At 37.6% G+C, this 24,739-nt stretch overlaps 1 protein-coding gene across 1 annotated transcript in view; it reads right to left on the bottom strand.

Moving 5' to 3' along the window:
* The window catches only part of LOC131342930 (GRB2-related adaptor protein 2-like), a 35,814-nt gene that overhangs the window by 43 nt on the left and 11,032 nt on the right, over window positions 1-24,739 (bottom strand). The window contains exons 2-9 of the mRNA XM_058374254.1: window positions 6,447-6,531; window positions 3,954-4,129; window positions 3,693-3,784; window positions 2,475-2,594; window positions 1,253-1,442; window positions 1,097-1,162; window positions 899-1,012; window positions 1-792 (exon numbers count right to left, since the gene is read on the bottom strand). The exon at window positions 1-792 is cut by the window's left edge and continues 43 nt beyond it. Coding sequence (XP_058230237.1) covers window positions 616-792; window positions 899-1,012; window positions 1,097-1,162; window positions 1,253-1,442; window positions 2,475-2,594; window positions 3,693-3,784; window positions 3,954-4,031 — 837 coding nt within the window. The 5' untranslated portion in view covers window positions 4,032-4,129; window positions 6,447-6,531 and the 3' untranslated portion in view covers window positions 1-615. The remainder of the gene's footprint in view (window positions 793-898; window positions 1,013-1,096; window positions 1,163-1,252; window positions 1,443-2,474; window positions 2,595-3,692; window positions 3,785-3,953; window positions 4,130-6,446; window positions 6,532-24,739) is intronic.

Raw genomic sequence — 24,739 nt, 5'->3', positions numbered from 1 at the left:
TAGATTACAGTAAAGACCTTGTTGAGGTTAATTTTTTTTTATAAAAGACAAGCATAAGAAAAACGTTTAGAAAAGAAAAAAAAGAAGAAAGAGAGAAAGAATAATAATTGAAAAAAAAAATCAGGGGAAAAGGTTCTGTTTTGTAGACTAGTGACTGGTCCTGGCTCTGATGTTAGTTCCAATAAACTGAATATTAAATATACAGAAAGATGTTTGTAGTTGTTCTTCTGTACAGTGGATCAACCCTGGTCCTGGAATTCCTCCTGACAACACACTCCGTGTTCTCCCATCTCTCACACACTCAGGTTAACTCGGACGAGAGAGAGAGAGAGAGAGAGAGAGAGAGAGAGAACCTGAGGTGTCCAGGAGCCAGACTGAGGAACAATGATTATGATAGCCGTTACTCAGCAGGAGAATAAAAGCGCGTTCCCGTTCCGTCTGTGTGTGGGATCTGGAGTCAGACTGAATCGTACCTCTCTGTTCAAAGCACAAATATTCACACTTAATCATGATTCTGAAATTAATCCAATTAATGTCGTTATCTTGTCCTCGTAATCAGTGAAGATCTGACTTAAAGTGTAAAAGCGCCACAAAAGAACCGCTTCACCGGGTGGTTTACATCTGATCCGTGTAGTTAGCAGGGAAAAGTCCTACGTTCCCGCGCAGGCGTCCTCTCCACCATGACGCATCGGAACGATCCAGAACCTCAATGACGTCACCAGCGTTGAAGCCTAACTCATCATCTTCCTCTGCGACAAAGTCATACAGAGCCTTCACCTGTACAGATGGCCTCTGTCATAACACACACACACACACACACACACACATAGTGACATTGAGGAGATAGAAAATCTTACCATAATATAAAACAGGTGTGTGTGTGTGTGTGTGTGTGTACCGGTGCAGGTATGATGTCAGAAGGGCGTCTGGGTGTAGGTAGGGCATTAACAGGACTGTTCTTCCCTGCAGAACCCATGCTGTGAGTTCTCTCCTCCAAACCGCCTGGTTTATTCTAATAATAAACACAATTTTACAACATCAGCACGTGTGTGTGTGTGTGTGTGAAAGAGAGAGAGAGACAGAGAGAGAGGTTTACCTGCTGAGTTTGCTCTGTGGGTCTGCGGTGTGTTGCTGGTTGGGGGCGGCTGTTCTCTTTCTTTACCTAAAATAGTGAATAATAATAATCACTGAATCAGTGTGTGTGTGTGTTTACAGGATGAGGTGCTGTGTGTGTGTGTGTGTGTGTGTTTACAGGATGAGGCGCTGGGACTCTGGATTCCTCTCGGGTTCCGTCTTTTAGGAAGATGTCTCTCTGCTTGGAGATGGAGGATGTTTTGTAAAAGTCCACCAGCTTGTTGAGGGACGTGAACTTCTCACTCCACAGGAAATAATGACCTTTATTGTCCTTCATCACTTTAAAATGTTGTACATCAAACTCGTGTCTAAAAGCAGAAAGAGAGACAAAAATATAATAAAGAGCAAAACACAGTTCATGTACACACACACACACACACTGATTTAGGGATTATTATTATTCACTATTTTAGGTAAACATGATCATTAACATAAACTCGGTGTAGTGTCAGTCCTCTCAGCTGCTCCCTCTGCTGGTGCATACCGACATTACACTCTAATCATTACAGCGTCGGTATGAAGGTCAGTGTCATTTTTGAGCAGTCCCCACATGGACCCAAATTATCCAAGCCTTAATCTGTTTCATTCCAGATGGACATTCAGGACTACTGGAGCATTTAAATATTTTCTCCGGTCAGTAAGATGTTCATTTAAACACTTGTGTAACACTTTCTGCATGTTTGTATAAACACTTGATAACACCAGAGATGATGCTGAGGAATGAATGAAGGCAGATGGATGGAGAAAACGGTCCGTCTTTATAGCTCATACACAGCGTGTCAGGATAGGAGAAAGATTCAGATATCACGAGCGCTCTTCAGTGTCACATGTTCAAATGCCATTTAAGCAAACAAAACTCACCTATGTAGTTAGAGTTATTCAATAAATTAATTTATAAAATAAATGAAAAAAGAAAGAGGAGAATGTGATTGTGATCGTAAAATCCCCTCGTCATGAAAGGAAACAAAATTGCATTCACATGAATGAACTGTACATGTAAAGTGATGTTTATGCTAATAAAACAACATCAACTTTCACTCAGATCATTAGATTAGATTAGATTAGATTAGATTAGATTAGATTAGATTAGATTAGATTAGATTAGATTAAAGCTAATCCAGTCATTTTGCTCGGTCTGAGCTGAAATTCTTTCTGATGCTGAGTTATAAAGAGTTATAATCTGTCATAAACAGTTCTGTATTTTCCTCTTCATCTACACGTTAGGGAACACACGTGTAATACAGGTGAAATGTGGGTGTTTCACAGGGTTCTCCAGTTTCTTCCTGTGGAGGAATCCTTAACGAGAGGAACAAACAAAGTGTGTGTGTTCTGCCTCAGACCTCACAGAGATGGAGAAGTCTCCAGGTGAGCTCTGACTGCCGCGGATCAGGAATGCTCCCACCTCCCGGGACTTGAGCATTTCTTCTGAAGTGCTGCGACTGGCATTCTCCTGGAACCAGCTGCACACAAACACCACCCATAATAAAGAGGAATGAGAGAGTGATCACACACTGCAGTGACTTCACTGGAAATCTACATACACACACACACACACACACTCTAAGGACAGTTTTAATGTAACAGTTCTTTAATGTAATAGAACAGATCTCTTAGGAGCCATTGTTTCTGCAACTTTGAACAAAATATTAAATTCATTATTAACCAGATTTCAAACAAGTTATGGAGAATTCAGTGATTCAGAATGAGTGATTCAGTAATTCAGAATGAGTGATTCAGTGATTCAGAATGAGTGATTCAGTGATTTAGAATGAATGATTCAGTAATTCAGAATGAGTGATTCAGTGATTCAGAATGAGTGATTCGGTAATTCAGAATGAGTGATTCAGTGATTCAGAATGAGTGATTCAGTGATTCAAAATGAGAGATTCAGAATGAGTGATTCAGTCATTCAGAATGAGTGATTCAGTGATTTAGAATGAATGATTCAGTAATTCAGAATGAGTGATTCAGTGATTCAGAATGAGTGATTCGGTAATTCAGAATGAGTGATTCAGTGATTCAGAATGAGTGATTCAGTGATTCAAAATGAGAGATTCAGAATGAGTGATTCAGTCATTCAGAATGAGTGATTCAGTAATTCAGAATGAGTGATTCAGTAATTCTGAATAAGTGATTCAGTGATACAGTATGAGTGATTCAGTAATTCAGAATGAGTGATTCAGTAATTCAGAATGAGTGATTCAGTAATTCTGAATAAGTGATTCAGTGATACAGTATGAGTGATTCAGTAATTCAGAATGAGTGATTCAGTAATTCAGAATGAGTGATTCAGTAATTCTGAATAAGTGATTCAGTGATACAGTATGAGTGATTCAGTAATTCAGAATGAGTGATTCAGTGATTCAAAATGAGAGATTCAGTGTTCAGAAAACCATGCCACAGGAAATAACCTTAACAGGAAGAGCTGACGTACACACTGTCATGCCTGAGTGTCTACAGCTACCACTTATTACACGTGTTACACGTGTGTATGAAATGCAGGAAAACTTAAGAGTTTTATGTACAAAATGTTGTGAGGAGCGTATAGAGGAACTCACCTGGGTATCTGTCTGTCCACATAGTTCTTCGGAATGAATCCTTCATGTCCGTGCATTTCTGCTTTCAACCAGTCATCCTGAGAGCCGATGATCTGCACACAGATGCAGGGTTACACCTACGTTAAGGGGTTTTTACTGATGACTGGATAATAAAGGGTTCTTGGTATCCTCCCTGAAGCTCTGTTATTGGGTTCTACATAGAACCTTTCAGGGTTCCTTCACAGAGTCAGTGTTTTAGGGTTAAGATTGCAGTTTCTATACCTTCAGGATATCTCCTTTACGAAAGCTGAGCTCGTCTTCTGCCGTGGCGCTGAAGTCAAATTTTCCTCGCGCCTCCATGGCCACAGAGCGGGGGGATGAGGGGAGAAGGGAGCGATGGAGCAAGGGGATGAGAAGAGTGAGTGAGTGAGTGAGTGAGTGAGGGAGGGAGGGAAGTTCTGTCAAGAGAGAAGGAAGAGGAAGTTAAGAGGAATGCTGGGTCTCACACACACACACATTACACACACACACACATTACACACACACACACATTACACACACACATTGCACACTTGCGTACACACACACACACACACACGCACACTCACACTCTCAAACACTCACACACAGACACACACTCACACACACACACACCTGCAGAGACACCCAGCTGTGGTTACTGAGACATTCAGACATGAACATGTAAAACAGCATCTTAAAATAAACCAAGCCACCCATGTAAAGATAAACGTTAGCAGTCGTGTTGAAATATTCAATAATCAGAGATCCATCTGCACTGAACTGATAAAACCCTGAGGTGTTGATCCTCACACCACGCTGGTCAGATCGGTCAGAAGGTGTTGGTTCATTATCTCAGACAGCAGCAGAGCCGCACACACTGCAGCTTTGACCCACATGAACAAAAGAGTGTGTGTGTAATGTGTGTGTGTGTATGTGTGTGTAATGTGTGTGTGGGTGTGTAATGTGTGTGTGGGTGTGTAATGTGTGTGTGTGTAATGTGTGTGTGTAATGTGTGTGTGTGTGTGTGTAATGTGTGTGTGTGTGTGTGTGTAATGTGTGTGTGTGTGTGTGTAATGTGTGTGTGTGTGTGTGTAATGTGTGTGTGTGTGTGTGTGTAATGTGTGTGTGTGTGTAGTGTGTGTGTGTGTAGTGTGTGTGTGTAATGTGTGTGTGTGTGTGTGTGTAATGTGTGTGTGTGTGTGTGTAATGTGTGTGTGTGTGTGTAATGTGTGTGTGTGTGTGTAATGTGTGTGTGTGTGTGTGTGTGTAATGTGTGTGTGTGTGTGTGTAATGTGTGTGTGTGTGTGTGTAATGTGTGTGTGTGTGTGTGTATAATGTGTGTGTGTGTGTGTGTAGTGTGTGTGTGTGTGTAATGTGTGTGTGTGTGTGTGTGTGTGTAATGTGTGTGTGTGTGTGTGTGTGTAATGTGTGTGTGTGTGTAATGTGTGTGTGTAATGTGTGTGTGTGTGTGTGTAATGTGTGTGTGTGTGTGTGTGTAGTGTGTGTGTGTGTGTAATGTGTGTGTGTGTGTGTGTAATGTGTGTGTGTGTGTGTGTGTGTGTGTAATGTGTGTGTGTGTGTGTGTGTGTAATGTGTGTGTGTGTGTGTAGTGTGTGTGTGTGTGTGTAATGTGTGTGTGTGTGTGTGTAATGTGTGTGTGTGTGTAATGTGTGTGTGTGTGTGTAATGTGTGTGTGTGTAATGTGTGTGTGTGTGTGTGTGTGTGTGTGTAATGTGTGTGTGTGTGTGTGTAATGTGTGTGTGTGTGTAATGTGTGTGTGTGTGTGTAATGTGTGTGTGTGTGTAATGTGTAATGTGTGTGTGTGTGTATAATGTGTGTGTGTGTGTGTAGTGTGTGTGTGTGTGTGTAATGTGTGTGTGTGTGTGTGTGTGTGTGTGTAATGTGTGTGTGTGTGTGTGTGTAATGTGTGTGTGTAATGTGTGTGTGTGTGTGTGTATAATGTGTGTGTGTGTGTGTAGTGTGTGTGTGTGTGTGTAATGTGTGTGTGTGTGTGTGTGTGTGTAATGTGTGTGTGTGTGTGTGTGAGTGTGTATGTGTTTGTGTGTGTGTGTGTGTGTGTGTGTAATATGTGTGTGTGTAATGTGTGTGTGTGTGATGTGTGTGTGTGTGTGTGTGTGTGTGTGTGTGTGTGTGTAATGTGTGTGTGTGTGTGTGTGTGTAATGTGTGTGTAATGTGTGTGTAATGTGTGTGTGTGTGTGTGTGTGTGTGTGTGTGTGTAATGTGTGTGTGTGTGTGTAATGTGTGTGTGTGTGTGTGTGTGTAATGTGTGTGTGTGTGTGTGTGTAATGTGTGTGTGTGTGTAGTGTGTGTGTGTGTGTAATGTGTGTGTGTGTGTGTGTGTGTGTGTGTGTGTGTGTGTGTGTGTGTGTGTGTGTGTAATGTGTGTGTGTGTGTGTAATGTGTGTGTGTGTGTGTGTGTGTGTAATGTGTGTGTGTGTGTGTGTGTAGTGTGTGTGTGTGTGTGTAGTGTGTGTGTGTGTGTAATGTGTGTGTGTGTGTGTGTGTGTGTAATGTGTGTGTGTGTGTGTGTGTGTAATGTGTGTGTGTGTGTGTAATGTGTGTGTGTGTGTGTGTAATGTGTGTGTGTGTGTGTGTAGTGTGTGTGTGTGTGTAATGTGTGTGTGTGTGTGTAATGTGTGTGTGTGTGTGTAATGTGTGTGTGTGTGTGTGTGTGTGTGTGTGTGTAATGAGTGTGTGTGTGTGTGAGTGTGTGAGTGAGTGATGCTTCTTACGCTTCTGCTGTTGATCTGGTGATGAAGTGATCCAGAAATCAGCCGTGAGCGACTCAGTGGAACCTACAGAACATTATTCATTCACCTGCAGAACAGAGGAGGAGAGAACCTCATTATACACACACATTTCTGACCAACTCATTTAACTTTGAGCTCTTTAACATATGAACATAATATGAACTCTTTAACAGTTCCTCGTTCCTCTGAGAACTCTTTAACAGTTCTTCGTTCCTCTGAGAACTCTATCACAGTTCCTCGTTCCTCTGAGAACTCTATAACAGTTCCTCGTTCCTCTGAGAACTCTATAACAGTTCCTCGTTCCTCTGAGAACTCTATAACCTTTCATCATTCCTCTGAGAACTCTATAACAGTTCCTCGTTCCTCTGAGAACTCTATAACAGTTCCTCGTTCCTCTGAAAACTCTATAACAGTTCCTCGTTCCTCGGAGAACTCTATAACCTTTCATCATTCCTCTGAGAACTCTATAACAGTTCATCATTCCTCTGAGAACTCTATAACAGTTCATCATTCCTCTGAGAACTCTATAACAGTTCATCATTCCTCTGAGAACTCTATAACAGTTCATCATTCCTCTGAGAACTCTATAACAGTTCCTCATTCCTCTGAGAACTCTATAACAGTTCATCATTCCTCTGAGAACTCTATAACAGTTCATCATTCCTCTGAGAACTCTATAACAGTTCCTTATTCCTGAGAACTCTACTTTATAACAGTTCCTCATTCAAAAATCCTGAAGAACCCTGATTAAGTATCTGGATCATCATCGTACCTAGAAGCTAGCAGTAAAGGTTCTTATCTTGTGAACACTCCATTGTGGGGTTCTGCAGGGAAGCAGTGAGGGTTCTAGATTTTGTTGGACTGTTGTTGTGTGCTTTGTGAGAGTGAAGAGCTGGATGCTGAGGGAGAAAAGCTCGAGCTGAATCCTGAGCTGAAGATATCGGTGTGTGTGAGCTGAGAGAGCCGAGCTTATCGCACAGGAAACACACGACATGAACATGTAAAGTACCACATGAAGCGTGTTCTGTGTTCCCACGAGAGCCGGGGGTAATGATGATCATCCCCTCCAGAAGAGGGGAAGCAGAGGAAGAATCACTGATTCAATTACACCCGATTCCTCGCTCTCACACTGAGTCCTTTACAGATTTTACAGATTTCCTCTCTTTCCTGCGTCTCTCATTTTTTACCTCTGAAACCGTTTGGAGTCTTGGGAAGCTTCCGGGTTCCTCACAGTTCTCAGACTCTCACTGACAGAAGTCTGTGTTAATGAACGAATGAACGAATGGTTGCCACAGTTACAGTGTGTAGTTTCTCCTTTTTTTTCCTTCCAGTGACTTTTAGAGCTTTAATTCATTTCGTTTTGTCTTCTTTTGGCTCTCTGCTGTTGCTGAGGTGTGGTTCATCAGATAATCTGAATAATGATCTGAATTCCCCCAAAACCCCAAAGCCCTGAATAATAAACTGGGAGTGTGTGAGGGTGAAGTGTTCCTCTCCTCACGCTCGTGTCATGTCTAAAGTCATTTATTTCCTTTGTCCTCACTCAAACTCTTCACCTTACAGTTTCTATAATATGAAATCATTCTTCTTTAATGTTTGCTGAAACTTCCTCACTGAATTCAGAGATCAGGACTGACCAATGAGGACCGTCACCGTACATGTCCCTGTGAACCAGCCGTTGCTATAGAAACCATAACAGATCAGAACCGGCTCATTAATATGAATCTGTTGTTCATGTCACAGCTGGAACACCTGTGTACATACTGTACATATGTGCACATCTTCTGACCAATCAGATTCCAGCATGCTGCAGTATGAGTGGAATTATAATGTAAGGTGCTGAGCGTTCTGTAGGAAACGTGACAGAAGCAAAAACACAGATTTATATGCTTAGATAATACGCTTATAGACATTCTTCTTCTTCTCAAGTTTTCAAATGCTGCTTACGAGACGAACTTTAGAGAATATTAGTTTCTGTATTCTACGCAGGATGGCGAAGGTTCACATTAAAGCTGGATGTTTTTTATTCTTAGGGACTTTGGATGTCGAGTGATGGATTTTTTTTGTTCATATTCAGTTTGTTTACTTTTAGAAAGATGGAACGAAATGTTTGAATTTGAACATTAAAGCTGAAGGTCAGGAAATTGGGGCTGAAAGGTGGAAATGGAAAGAGTTCTGGTGGAATGTGGAAAACTCTGCTGCAGCTCAATGGGTTAGGGACAGAGCTGAGTGTTGGGATGTTCTCAGAGATTACACGACTACACCACTACAGCTCGGTTCTGTGTGAGAACAGGCTGAATATTGATGAAGGCTAATTTAAAAAATTGAAACTCGTTTCAAATCCCTGTTCATTATTCTGTTTCTGTAATGACCAAACAGGACCGAGCCTGAGTTCTGTACAGAGAGACATTTGTTAAAGTGACGTGTAAACATGAACCACTAACAAAGGAAGAAAGTTTTTTTTCTTAATAGTCTCCGATACTTTCATTGGTCATGTGACATCCACACAGATCACAGTTATCAACATCCACTGCTCAAACGTATACTACAAGTTCATCATCATACCTCCATTATACCACCACTATACCATACACTTTACTATACACTCCACCATACACTATACTATACACTCCACCATATATTATACTATACACTCCGCCACACACTATACTATACACTCCACCAAACACTATACTATACACTCCACCATATATTATACTATACACTCCACCATACACTATACTATACACTCCACCATATATTATACTATACACTCCACCATACACTATACTATACACTCCACCATATATTATACTATACACTCCACCATACACTATACTATACACTCCACCATACACAATACTATACACTCCACCATATATTATACTATACACTCCACCATACACTATACTATACACTCCACCATATATTATACTATACACTCCGCCACACACTATACTATACACTCCACTATATATTATACTATACACTCCACCATACACTATACTATACACTCCACCATATATTATACTATACACTCCACCATATACTATACTATACACTCCACCATATATTATACTATACATTCCGCCACACACTATACTATACACTCCACCATACACTATACAATACACTCCACCATATACTATACTATACACTCCACCATATATTATACTATACACTCCACCACACACTATACTATACACTCCACCACACACTATACTATACACTCCACCATACACTATACTATACAGTCCACCATACACTATACTATACACTCCACCATACACTATACTATACACTCCACCATACACTATACTATACACTCCACCATACACTATACTATACACTCCACCATACACTATACTATACACTCCACCATACACTATACTATACACTCCACAACACACTATACTATACACTCCACCATACACTATACTATACACTCCACCATACACTATACTATACACTCCACCACACACTATACTATACACTCCACCACACACTATACTATACACTCCACCATACACTATACAATACACTCCACCATATACTATACTATACACTCCACCATATATTATACTATACACTCCACCATACACTATACTATACACTCCACCATACACTATACTATACACTCCACCATATATTATACTATACACTCCACCATATATTATACTATACACTCCACCACACACTATACTGTACACTCCACCATACACTATACTATACACTGCACCATACACTATACTATACACTCCACCATACACTATACTATACACTCCACCATACACTATACTATACACTCCACCATACACTATACTATACACTCCACCATATATTATACTATACACTCCACCATACACTATACTATACACTCCACCATATATTATACTATACAATCCACCATATATTATACTATACACTCCACCACACACTATACTGTACACTCCACCATACACTATACTATACACTCCACCATACACTATACTATACACTCCACCATATATTATACTGTACACTCCACCACACACTATACTATACACTCCACCATACACTATACAATACACTCCACCATATACTATACTATACACTCCACTATATATTATACTGTACACTCCACCATATATTATACTGTACACTCCACCACACACTATACTATACACTCCACCATACACTATACAATACACTCCACCATATACTATACCATACACTCCACCATATATTATACTATACACTCCACCATATACTACACTATACACTCCACCATACACTACACTATACACTCCACCATATATTATACTGTACACTCCACCACACACTATACTATACACTCCACCATACACTATACAATACACTCCACCATATACTATACAATACACTCCACCATATATTATACTATACACTCGACCATATATTATACTATACACTCCACCACACACTATACTGTACACTCCACCATACACTGTAAAATACACTCCACCATACACTATACTATACACTCCACCATATATTATACTATACACTCCGCCACACACTATACTATACACTCCACCAAACACTATACTATACACTCCACCATATATTATACTATACACTCCACCATACACTATACTATACACTCCACCATATATTATACTATACACTCCGCCACACACTATACTATACACTCCACTATATATTATACTATACACTCCACCATACACTATACTATACACTCCACCATATATTATACTATACACTCCACCATATACTATACTATACACTCCACCATATATTATACTATACATTCCGCCACACACTATACTATACACTCCACCATACACTATACAATACACTCCACCATATACTATACTATACACTCCACCATATATTATACTATACACTCCACCACACACTATACTATACACTCCACCACACACTATACTATACACTCCACCATACACTATACTATACAGTCCACCATACAGTATACTATACACTCCACCATACACTATACTATACACTCCACCATACACTATACTATACACTCCACCATACACTATACTATACACTCCACCATACACTATACTATACACTCCACAACACACTATACTATACACTCCACCATACACTATACTATACACTCCACCATACACTATACTATACACTCCACCACACACTATACTATACACTCCACCACACACTATACTATACACTCCACCATACACTATACAATACACTCCACCATATACTATACTATACACTCCACCATATATTATACTATACACTCCACCATACACTATACTATACACTCCACCATACACTATACTATACACTCCACCATATATTATACTATACACTCCACCATATATTATACTATACACTCCACCACACACTATACTGTACACTCCACCATACACTATACTATACACTGCACCATACACTATACTATACACTCCACCATACACTATACTATACACTCCACCATACACTATACTATACACTCCACCATATATTATACTATACACGCCACCATACACTATACTATACACTCCACCATATATTATACTATACACTCCACCATATATTATACTATACACTCCACCACACACTATACTGTACACTCCACCATACACTATACTATACACTCCACCATACACTATACTATACAATCCACCATATATTATACTGTACACTCCACCACACACTATACTATACACTCCACCATACACTATACAATACACTCCACCATATACTATACTATACACTCCACCATATATTATACTGTACACTCCACCATATATTATACTGTACACTCCACCACACACTATACTATACACTCCACCATACACTATACAATACACTCCACCATATACTATACCATACACTCCACCATATATTATACTATACACTCCACCATATACTATACTATACACTCCACCATACACTATACTATACACTCCACCATATATTATACTGTACACTCCACCACACACTATACTATACACTCCACCATACACTATACAATACACTCCACCATATACTATACAATACACTCCACCATATATTATACTATACACTCGACCATATATTATACTATACACTCCACCACACACTATACTGTACACTCCACCATACACTATACTATACACTCCACCATACACTATACTATACACTCCACCATATATTATACTGTACACTCCACCACACACTATACTATACACTCCACCATACACTATACAATACACTCCACCACACACTATACTGTACACTCCACCATACACTATACTATACACTCCACCATACACTATACTATACACTCCACCATATATTATACTGTACACTCCACCACACACTATACTATACACTCCACCATACACTATACTATACACTCCACCATATATTATACTATACACTCCACCACACACTATACTATACACTCCACCATACACTATACTATACACTCCACCACACACTATACTATACACTCCACCATATACTATACTATACACTCCACCATACACTATACTATACACTCCACCATATATTATACAATAAACTCCACCATACACTATACTATACACTCCACCATATATTATACTATACACTCCACCATACACTATACCATACACTCCACCATATATTATACAATACACTCCACCAAACACTATACTATACACTCCACCATACACTATACTATACACTTCAACATATATTATACTATACACTCCACCATACACTATACTATACACTCCACCATATATTATACTATACACTCCACCATACACTATACTATACACTCCACCATATATTATACTATACACTCCACCATACACTATACTATACACTCCACCATACACTATACTATACACTCCACCACACACTATACTATACACTCCACCATACACTATAATATACACTCCACCATATATTATACTATACACTCCACCATACACTATACTATACACTCCACCATATACTATACTATACACTTCAACATACACTATACTATACACTCCACCATATATTATACTATACACTCCACCATACACTATACTATACACTCCACCATATATTATACTATACACTCCACCATACACTATACCATACACTCCACCATATATTATACAATACACTCCACCATACACTATACTATATACTCCATTATACACTATACTATACACTCCACCATACACTATACTATATACTCCATTATACACTATACTATACACTCCACCATACACTATACTATACACTCCACCATACACTATACTATATACTCCATTATACACTATACTATACACTCCACCATACACTATACTATACACTCCACCATACACTATACTATACACTATAGTATACACTATAATGTACACTCCACCATACACTATACTATATACTACACCATACACTATACTATACACTATATTATACACTATGATGTACACTCCACCATACACTATACTATATACTCCACCATACACTATACTATACACTCCACCATACACTATACTATATACACCACCATACACTATACTATACACTCCACCACACACGATACTATATACTCCATTATACACTATACTATACACTCCACCATACACTATACTATACACTCCACCATACACTATACTATATACTCCATTATACACTATACTATACACTCCACCATACACTATACTATATACTCCACCATACACTGTACTATACACTATACTATACATTAAACCATACAATATACTATACACTCCACTATATATTATACTATACACTCCACCACACACTATACTATACACTCCACCATATACTATATTATACACTTCAACATATATTATACTATACACTCCACCATACACTATACCATACAGTCCACCATATATTATACTATACACTCCACCACACACTATACTATACACTCCACCATATATTATACTATACACTCCGCCACACACTATACTATACACTCCACCAAACACTATACTATACACTCCACCATACACTATACTATACACTACACCATACACTATACTATACACTCCACCATATATTATACTATACACTCCGCCACACACTATACTATACACTCCACTATATATTATACTATACACTCCACCATACACTATACTATACACTCCACCATACACAATACTATACACTCCACCATATATTATACTATACACTCCACCATACACTATACTATACACTCCACCATATATTATACTATACACTCCGCCACACACTATACTATACACTCCACTATATATTATACTATACACTCCACCATACACTATACTATACACTCCACCATATATGATACTATACACTCCACCATATACTATACTATACACTCCACCATATATTATACTATACATTCCGCCACACACTATACTATACACTCCACCATACACTATACAATACACTCCACCATATACTATACTATACACTCCACCATATATATACTATACACTCCACCACACACTATACTATACCCTCCACCACACACTATACTATACACTCCACCATACACTATACTATACAGTCCACCATACACTATACTATACACTCCACCATACACTATACTATACACTCCACCATACACTATACTATACACTCCACCATACACTATACTATACACTCCACCATACACTATACTATACACTCCACCATACACTATACTATACACTCCACAACACACTATACTATACACTCCACCATACACTATACTATACACACCACCATACACTATACTATACACTCCACCACACACTATACTATACACTCCACCACACACTATACTATACACTCCACCATACACTATACAATACACTCCACCATATACTATACTATACACTCCACCATATATTATACTATACACTCCACCATACACTATACTATACACTCCACCATACACTATACTATACACTCCACCATATATTATACTATACACTCCACCATATATTATACTATACACTCCACCACACACTATACTGTCCACTCCACCTTACACTATACTATACACTGCACCATACACTATACTATACACTCCACCATACACTATACTATACACTCCACCATACACTATACTATACACTCCACCATACACTATACTATACACTCCACCATATATTATACTATACACTCCACCATACACTATACTATACACTCCACCATATATTATACTATACAATCCACCATATATTATACTATACACTCCACCACACACTATACTGTACACTCCACCATACACTATACTATACACTCCACCATACACTATACTATACACTCCACCATATATTATACTGTACACTCCACCACACACTATACTATACACTCCACCATACACTATACAATACACTCCACCATATACTAGACTATACACTCCACCATATATTATACTGTACACTCCACCATATATTATACTGTACACTCCACCACACACTATACTATACACTCCACCATACACTATACAATACACTCCACCATATACTATACCATACACTCCACCATATATTATACTATACACTCCACCATATACTACACTATACACTCCACCATACACTACACTATACACTCCACCATATATTATACTGTACACTCCACCACACACTATACTATACACTCCACCATACACTATACAATACACTCCACCATATACTATACAATACACTCCACCATATATTATACTATACACTCGACCATATATTATACTATACACTCCACCACACACTATACTGTACACTCCACCATACACTGTAAAATACACTCCACCATACACTATACTATACACTCCACCATATATTATACTATACACTCCGCCACACACTATACTATACACTCCACCAAACACTATACTATACACTCCACCATATATTATACTATACACTCCACCATACACTATACTATACACTCCACCATACACTGTACTATACACTACACCATACACTATACTATACACTCCACCATATACTATACTATACACTCCACCATACACTATACTATACACTCCACCATACAGTATACTATACACTACACCATACACTATACTATACACTCCACCATACACTGTACTATACACTCTAACATACACTATACTATATACTAAACCATACGCTATACTATATACTCCACCATAAACTATACTATACACTCCACCATGCACTATACTATACACTCCACCACACACTATACTATACAATCTAACATACAGAAAACCATACACTATGCTATACACTCCACCATACACTATACTATACACTCCACCATACACTATACTATACACTATACTATACACTATACTATACACTCCACCATACACTATACTATACACTCCACCATACACTATACTATACACTCCACCATACACTATACTATACACTCCACCATACACTATACTATACACACTAACATACACTAAACTATACACTCCACCATACACTATACTATACACTCCACCATACACTATACTATACAATACACCATACACTATACTATACACTACACGAAACACTATACTATACACTCCACCATATACTATACTATACACTCCACCATACACTATACTATACACTCCACCATACACTATACTATACACTCTAACATACACTATACTATACACTCCACCATACACTATACTATACACACCACCATACACTATACTATACACTCCACCATATACTATACTATACACTCCACCATACACTATACTATACACTCCACCATACACTATACTATACACTCTAACATACACTATACTATACACTCCACCATACACTATACTATACACTATACTATACACACCACCATACACTATACTATACACTCCACCATATACTATACTATACACTCCACCAAATATTATACTATACACTCCACCACACACTATACTGTACACTCCACCATACACTATACTATACACTCCACCATACACTATACTATACAATCCACTCATATATTATACTGTACACTCCACCACACACTATACTATACACTCCACCATACACTATACAATACACTCCACCATATACTATACTATACACTCCACCATATATTATACTGTACACTCCACCATATATTATACTGTACACTCCACCACACACTATACTATACACTCCACCATACACTATACAATACACTCCACCATATACTATACCATACACTCCACCATATATTATACTATACACTCCACCATATACTATACTATACACTCCACCATACACTATACTATACACTCCACCATATATTATACTGTACACTCCACCACACACTATACTATACACTCCACCATACACTATACAATACACTCCACCATATACTATACAATACACTCCACCATATATTATACTATACACTCGACCATATATTATACTATACACTCCACCACACACTATACTATACACTCCACCATATATTATACTATACACTCCACCATACACTATACCATACACTCCACCATACATTATACTATACACTCCACCACACACTATACTATACACTCCACCATACACTATACTATACACTCCACCATACACTATGCTATACACTCCACCATACACTATACTATAGACTCCACCATACACTATACTATACACTATACTATACACTCCACCATACACTATACTATACACTCTAACATACATTATACTATACACTCCACCATATACTATACTATACACTCCACCATACACTATACTATACACTCCACCATACACTATACTATACACTCTAACATACACTATACTATACACTACACCATACACTATACTATACACACCACCATACACTATACTATACACTCCACCATATACTATACTATACACTCCACCATACACTATACTATACACTCCACCATACACTATACTATACACTCCACCATATATTATACTATACACTCCACCATACACTATACTATACACAACACCATACACTATACTATACACTCCACCATATACTATACTATACACTTCAACATACACTATACTATACACTCCACCATACACTATACTATACACTCCACCATACACTATACTATACACTCCACCATACACTATACTATACACTATACTATACACTATACTATACACTCCACCATACACTATACTATACACTCCACCATACACTATACTATACACTCCACCATACACTATACTATACACTCTAACATACACTATACTATACACTCCACCATACACTATACTATACACTATACTATACACTATACTATACACTCCACCATATACTATACTATACACTCCACCATATACTATACTATACACTCCACCATACACTATACTATACACTCCACCATACACTGTACTATATACTCCACCATACACTATACTATACACTCCACCATACACTATACTATACACTCCACCATACGCTATACTATACACTCCACCATACACTATACTATACACTCCACCATATACTATACTATACACTCCACCATACACTATACTATACACTCCACCATACACTATACTATACACTCCACCATACACTATACTATACACTCCACCATACACTATACTATACACTATACTATACACTATACTATACACTCCACCATACACTATACTATACACTCCACCATACACTATACTATACACTCCACCATACACTATAATATACACTCCACCATACACTATACTATACACTCCACCATACACTATACTATACACAATACTATACACTATACTATACACTCCACCATACACGATACTATACACTATACTATACACTATACTATACACTCTAACATACACTATACTATACACTCCACCATACACTATACTATACAATACACCATACACTATACTATACACTACACGAAACACTATACTATACACTCCACCATATAATATACTATACACTCCACCATACACTATACTATACACTCCACGATACACTATACTATACACACCACCATACACTATACTATACACTCCACCATACACTGTACTATACACTCTATACATAAACTATACTATACACTCCACCATACGCTATACTATACACTCTAACATACAGTAAACCATACACTATACTATACACTCCACCATATACTATACTATACACTTCAACATATATTATACTATACACTCCACCATACACTATACCATACACTCCACCATATATTATACTATACACTCCACCACACACTATACTATACACTCTAACATACACTATACTGTATACTAAACCATACACTATACTATATACTCCACCATAAACTATACTATACACTCCACCATACGCTATACTATACACTCTAACATACACTAAACCATACATTATACTATACACTCCACCATATACTATACTATACACTATACTATACACTCCACCATACACTATACTATACACTCCACCATATACTATACACTCTAACAAACACTATACGATACACTACACCATACAGTATACTACATACTACACCATACACTATACTATATACTACACCATATACTATACTATACACTCCACCATACATTATACTATACACTCCACCATACACTATACTATACACTACACCATACACTATACTATACACTCCACCATACACTATACTATACACTATACTATACACTCCACCATACACTATACTATACACTCCACCATACACTATACTATACACTACACCATACACTATACTATACACTCCACCATACACTATACTATACACTCCACCATATACTATACTATACACTCCACCATACACTATACTATACACTCCACCATACACTATACTATACACTCTAACATACACTATACTATACACTCCACCATACACTATACTATACACTATACTATACACTCCACCATACACTATACTATACACTCCACCATATACTATACTATACACTCCACCATACACTATACTATACACTCCACCATACACTATACTATACACTACACCATACACTGTACTATACACTACACCATACACTATACTATACACTCCACCATATACTATACTATACACTCCACCATACACTATACTATACACTCCACCATACACTATACTATACACTCTAACATACACTATACTATATACTAAACCATACACTATACTATATACTCCACCATAAACTATACTATACACTCCACCATACGCTATACTATACACTCTAACATACACTGTACTATACACTACACCATACAGTATACTACATACTACACCATACACTATACTATATACTACACCATATACTATACTATACACTCCACCATACATTATACTATACACTCCACCATACACTATACTATACACTATACTATACACTACACCATACACTATACTATACACTCCACCATACACTATACTATACACTATACTATACACTCCACCATACACTATACTATACACTCCACCATACACTATACTATACACTCCACCATACACTATACTATACACTCCACCATACACTATACTATACACTCCACCATACACTGTACTATACACTACACCATACACTATACTATACACTCCACCATACACTATACTATACACTACACCATACACTATACTATACACTCCACCATACACTATACTATACACTCCACCATATACTATACTATACACTCCACCATACACTATACTATACACTCCACCATACACTATACTATACACTACACCATACACTGTACTATACACTACACCAAACACTATACTATACACTCCACCATACACTATACTATACACTCCACCATACACTATACTATATACTCCATTATACACTATACTATACACTCCACCATACACTATACTATACACTCCACCATACACTATACTATACACTCCACCATACACTGTACTATACACTCCACCATACACTATACTATACACTCCACCATACACTATACTATACACTCCACCATACACTATACTATACACTCTAACATACACTGTATTATACACTACACCATACACTATACTATACACTCCACCATACACTATACTATATACTACACCATACACTATACTATACACTCCACCATACACTGTACTATACACTCCACCATACACTGTACTATACACTACACCATACACTATACTATATACTACACCATACACTATACTATATACTCCATTATACACTATACAATACACTCCATACACTATACTATACACTCTAACATACACTATACTATACACTCCACCATACACTATACTATACACTATACTATACACTATACTATACACTCCACCATATACTATACTATACACTCCACCATACACTATACTATACACTCCACCATACACTGTACTATATACTCCACCATACACCATACTATATACTACACCATACACTATACTACACACTACACCATACACTGTACTATACACTCCACCATACACTATACTGTACACTCCACCATACACTATACTATATACTCCACCATACACTATACTATACACTCCACCACACACTATACTATACACTACACCATGCACTATACTATACACTCCACCACGCACTATACTATACACTCCACCATACACTATACTATACACTACACCATGCACTATACTATACACTCCACCACACACTATACTATACACTCCACCATACACTATACTATACACTACACCATGCACTATACTATACACTCCACCATACACTATACTATACACTCCACCATACACTATACTATACACTCCACCATACACTATACTATACACTACACCATGCACTATACTATACACTACACCATGCACTATACTATACACTCCACCATACACTATACTATACACTCCACCATACACTATACTATACACTATAGTATACACTATAATGTACACCCCACCATACACTATACTATACACTCCACCATACACTATACTATACACTCCACCATACACTATACTATACACTCCACCATACACTGTACTATACACTCCACCATACACTATACTATACACTCCACCATACACTATACTATACACTCCACCATACACTGTACTATACACTCCACCATACACTATACTATACACTCCACCATACACTATACTATACACTCTAACATACACTGTACTATACACTACACCATACACTATACTATATACTCCATCATACACCATACTATATACTACACCATACACTACACTACACACTACACCATACACTGTACTATACACTCCACCATACACTATACTGTACACTCCACCATACACTATACTATATACTCCACCATACACTATACTATACACTATACTATACACTAAACCATACACTATACTATACACTCCACTATATATTATACTATACACTCCACCACACACTATACTATACACTCCACCATACACTATACTATACACTACACCATGCACTATACTATACACTCCACCATACACTATACTATACACTCCACCATACACTATACTATACACTCCACCATACACTATACTATACACTACACCATGCACTATACTATACACTACACCATGCACTATACTATACACTCCACCATACACTATACTATATACTCCACCATACACTATACTATACACTATACTATACACTCCACCATACACTATACTATACACTCCACCATACACCATACTATACACTACACCATACACTATACTATACACTCCACCATACACTATACTATACACTCCACCATACACTGTACTATACACTACACCATACACTATACTATACATTCCACCATACACTATACTGTATACTAAACCATACACTATACTATATACTCCACCATAAACTATACTATACACTCCACCATACGCTATACTATACACTCTAACATACACTATACTGTATACTAAACCATACACTATACTATACATTCCACCACACACTATACTATACACTCCACCATACACTATACTATACACTCCACCATATATTATACTATACACTCCACCATACACTGTACTATACACTACACCATACACTATACTATACACTCCACCATATACTATACTATACACTCCACCATACACTATACTATACACTCCACCATACAGTATACTATACACTACACCATACACTGTACTATACACTACACCATACACTATACTATACACTACACCATACACTGTACTATACACTACACCATACACTATACTATACACTCCACCATACACTATACTATACACTCTAACATACACTGTACTATACACTACACCATACACTATACTATATACTCCATCATACACCATACTATACACTACACCATACACTATACTATACACTACACCATACACTGTACTATACACTACACCATACACTATACTATACACTCCACCATACACTATACTATACACTCCACCATACACTATACTATACACTCCACCATACACTATACTATACACTACACCATGCACTATACTATACACTACACCATGCACTATACTATACACTCCACCATACACTATACTATACACTCCACCATACACTATACTATACACTCCACCATACACTGTACTATACACTCCACCATACACTATACTATACACTCCACCATACACTATACTATACACTCCATCATACACTATACTATACACTCCACCATACAATATACTATACACTCCACCATACACTGTACTATACACTCCACCATACACTATACTATACACTCCACCATACACTATACTATACACTCCACCATACACTATACTATACACTCCACCATACACTATACTATACACTATACTATACACTATACTATACACTCCACCATACACTATACTATACACTCCACCATACAGTATACTATACACTACACCATACACTGTACTATACACTCCACCATACACTATACTATATACTCCATTATACACTATACTATACACTCCACCATACACTATACTATATATTATACTATACACTAAACCATACACTATACTATACACTCCACCATACACTATACTATACACTCAACCATACACTATACTATACACTCCACCATACACCATACTATACACTACACCATACACTATACTATACACTCCACCATACACTATACTATATACTCCATTATACACTATACTATACACTCCACCATACACCATACTATACACTACACCATACACTATACTATACACTCCACCATACACTATACTATATACTCCATTATACACTATACTATACACTCCACCATACACTATACTATACACTCCACCATACACTATACTATATACTCCATTATACACTATACTATACACTCCACCATACAATATACTATATACTCCATTATACACTATACTATACACTCCACCATACACTGTACTATATACTATACTATACACTAAACCATACACTATACTA

Source organism: Hemibagrus wyckioides, linkage group LG02, assembly GCF_019097595.1.
Source record: "Hemibagrus wyckioides isolate EC202008001 linkage group LG02, SWU_Hwy_1.0, whole genome shotgun sequence".
NCBI lineage: Eukaryota > Metazoa > Chordata > Actinopteri > Siluriformes > Bagridae > Hemibagrus > Hemibagrus wyckioides.
Note: the sequence above shows the minus strand (reverse complement) of the source record. Positions and strands in the feature narration are given on the sequence as shown.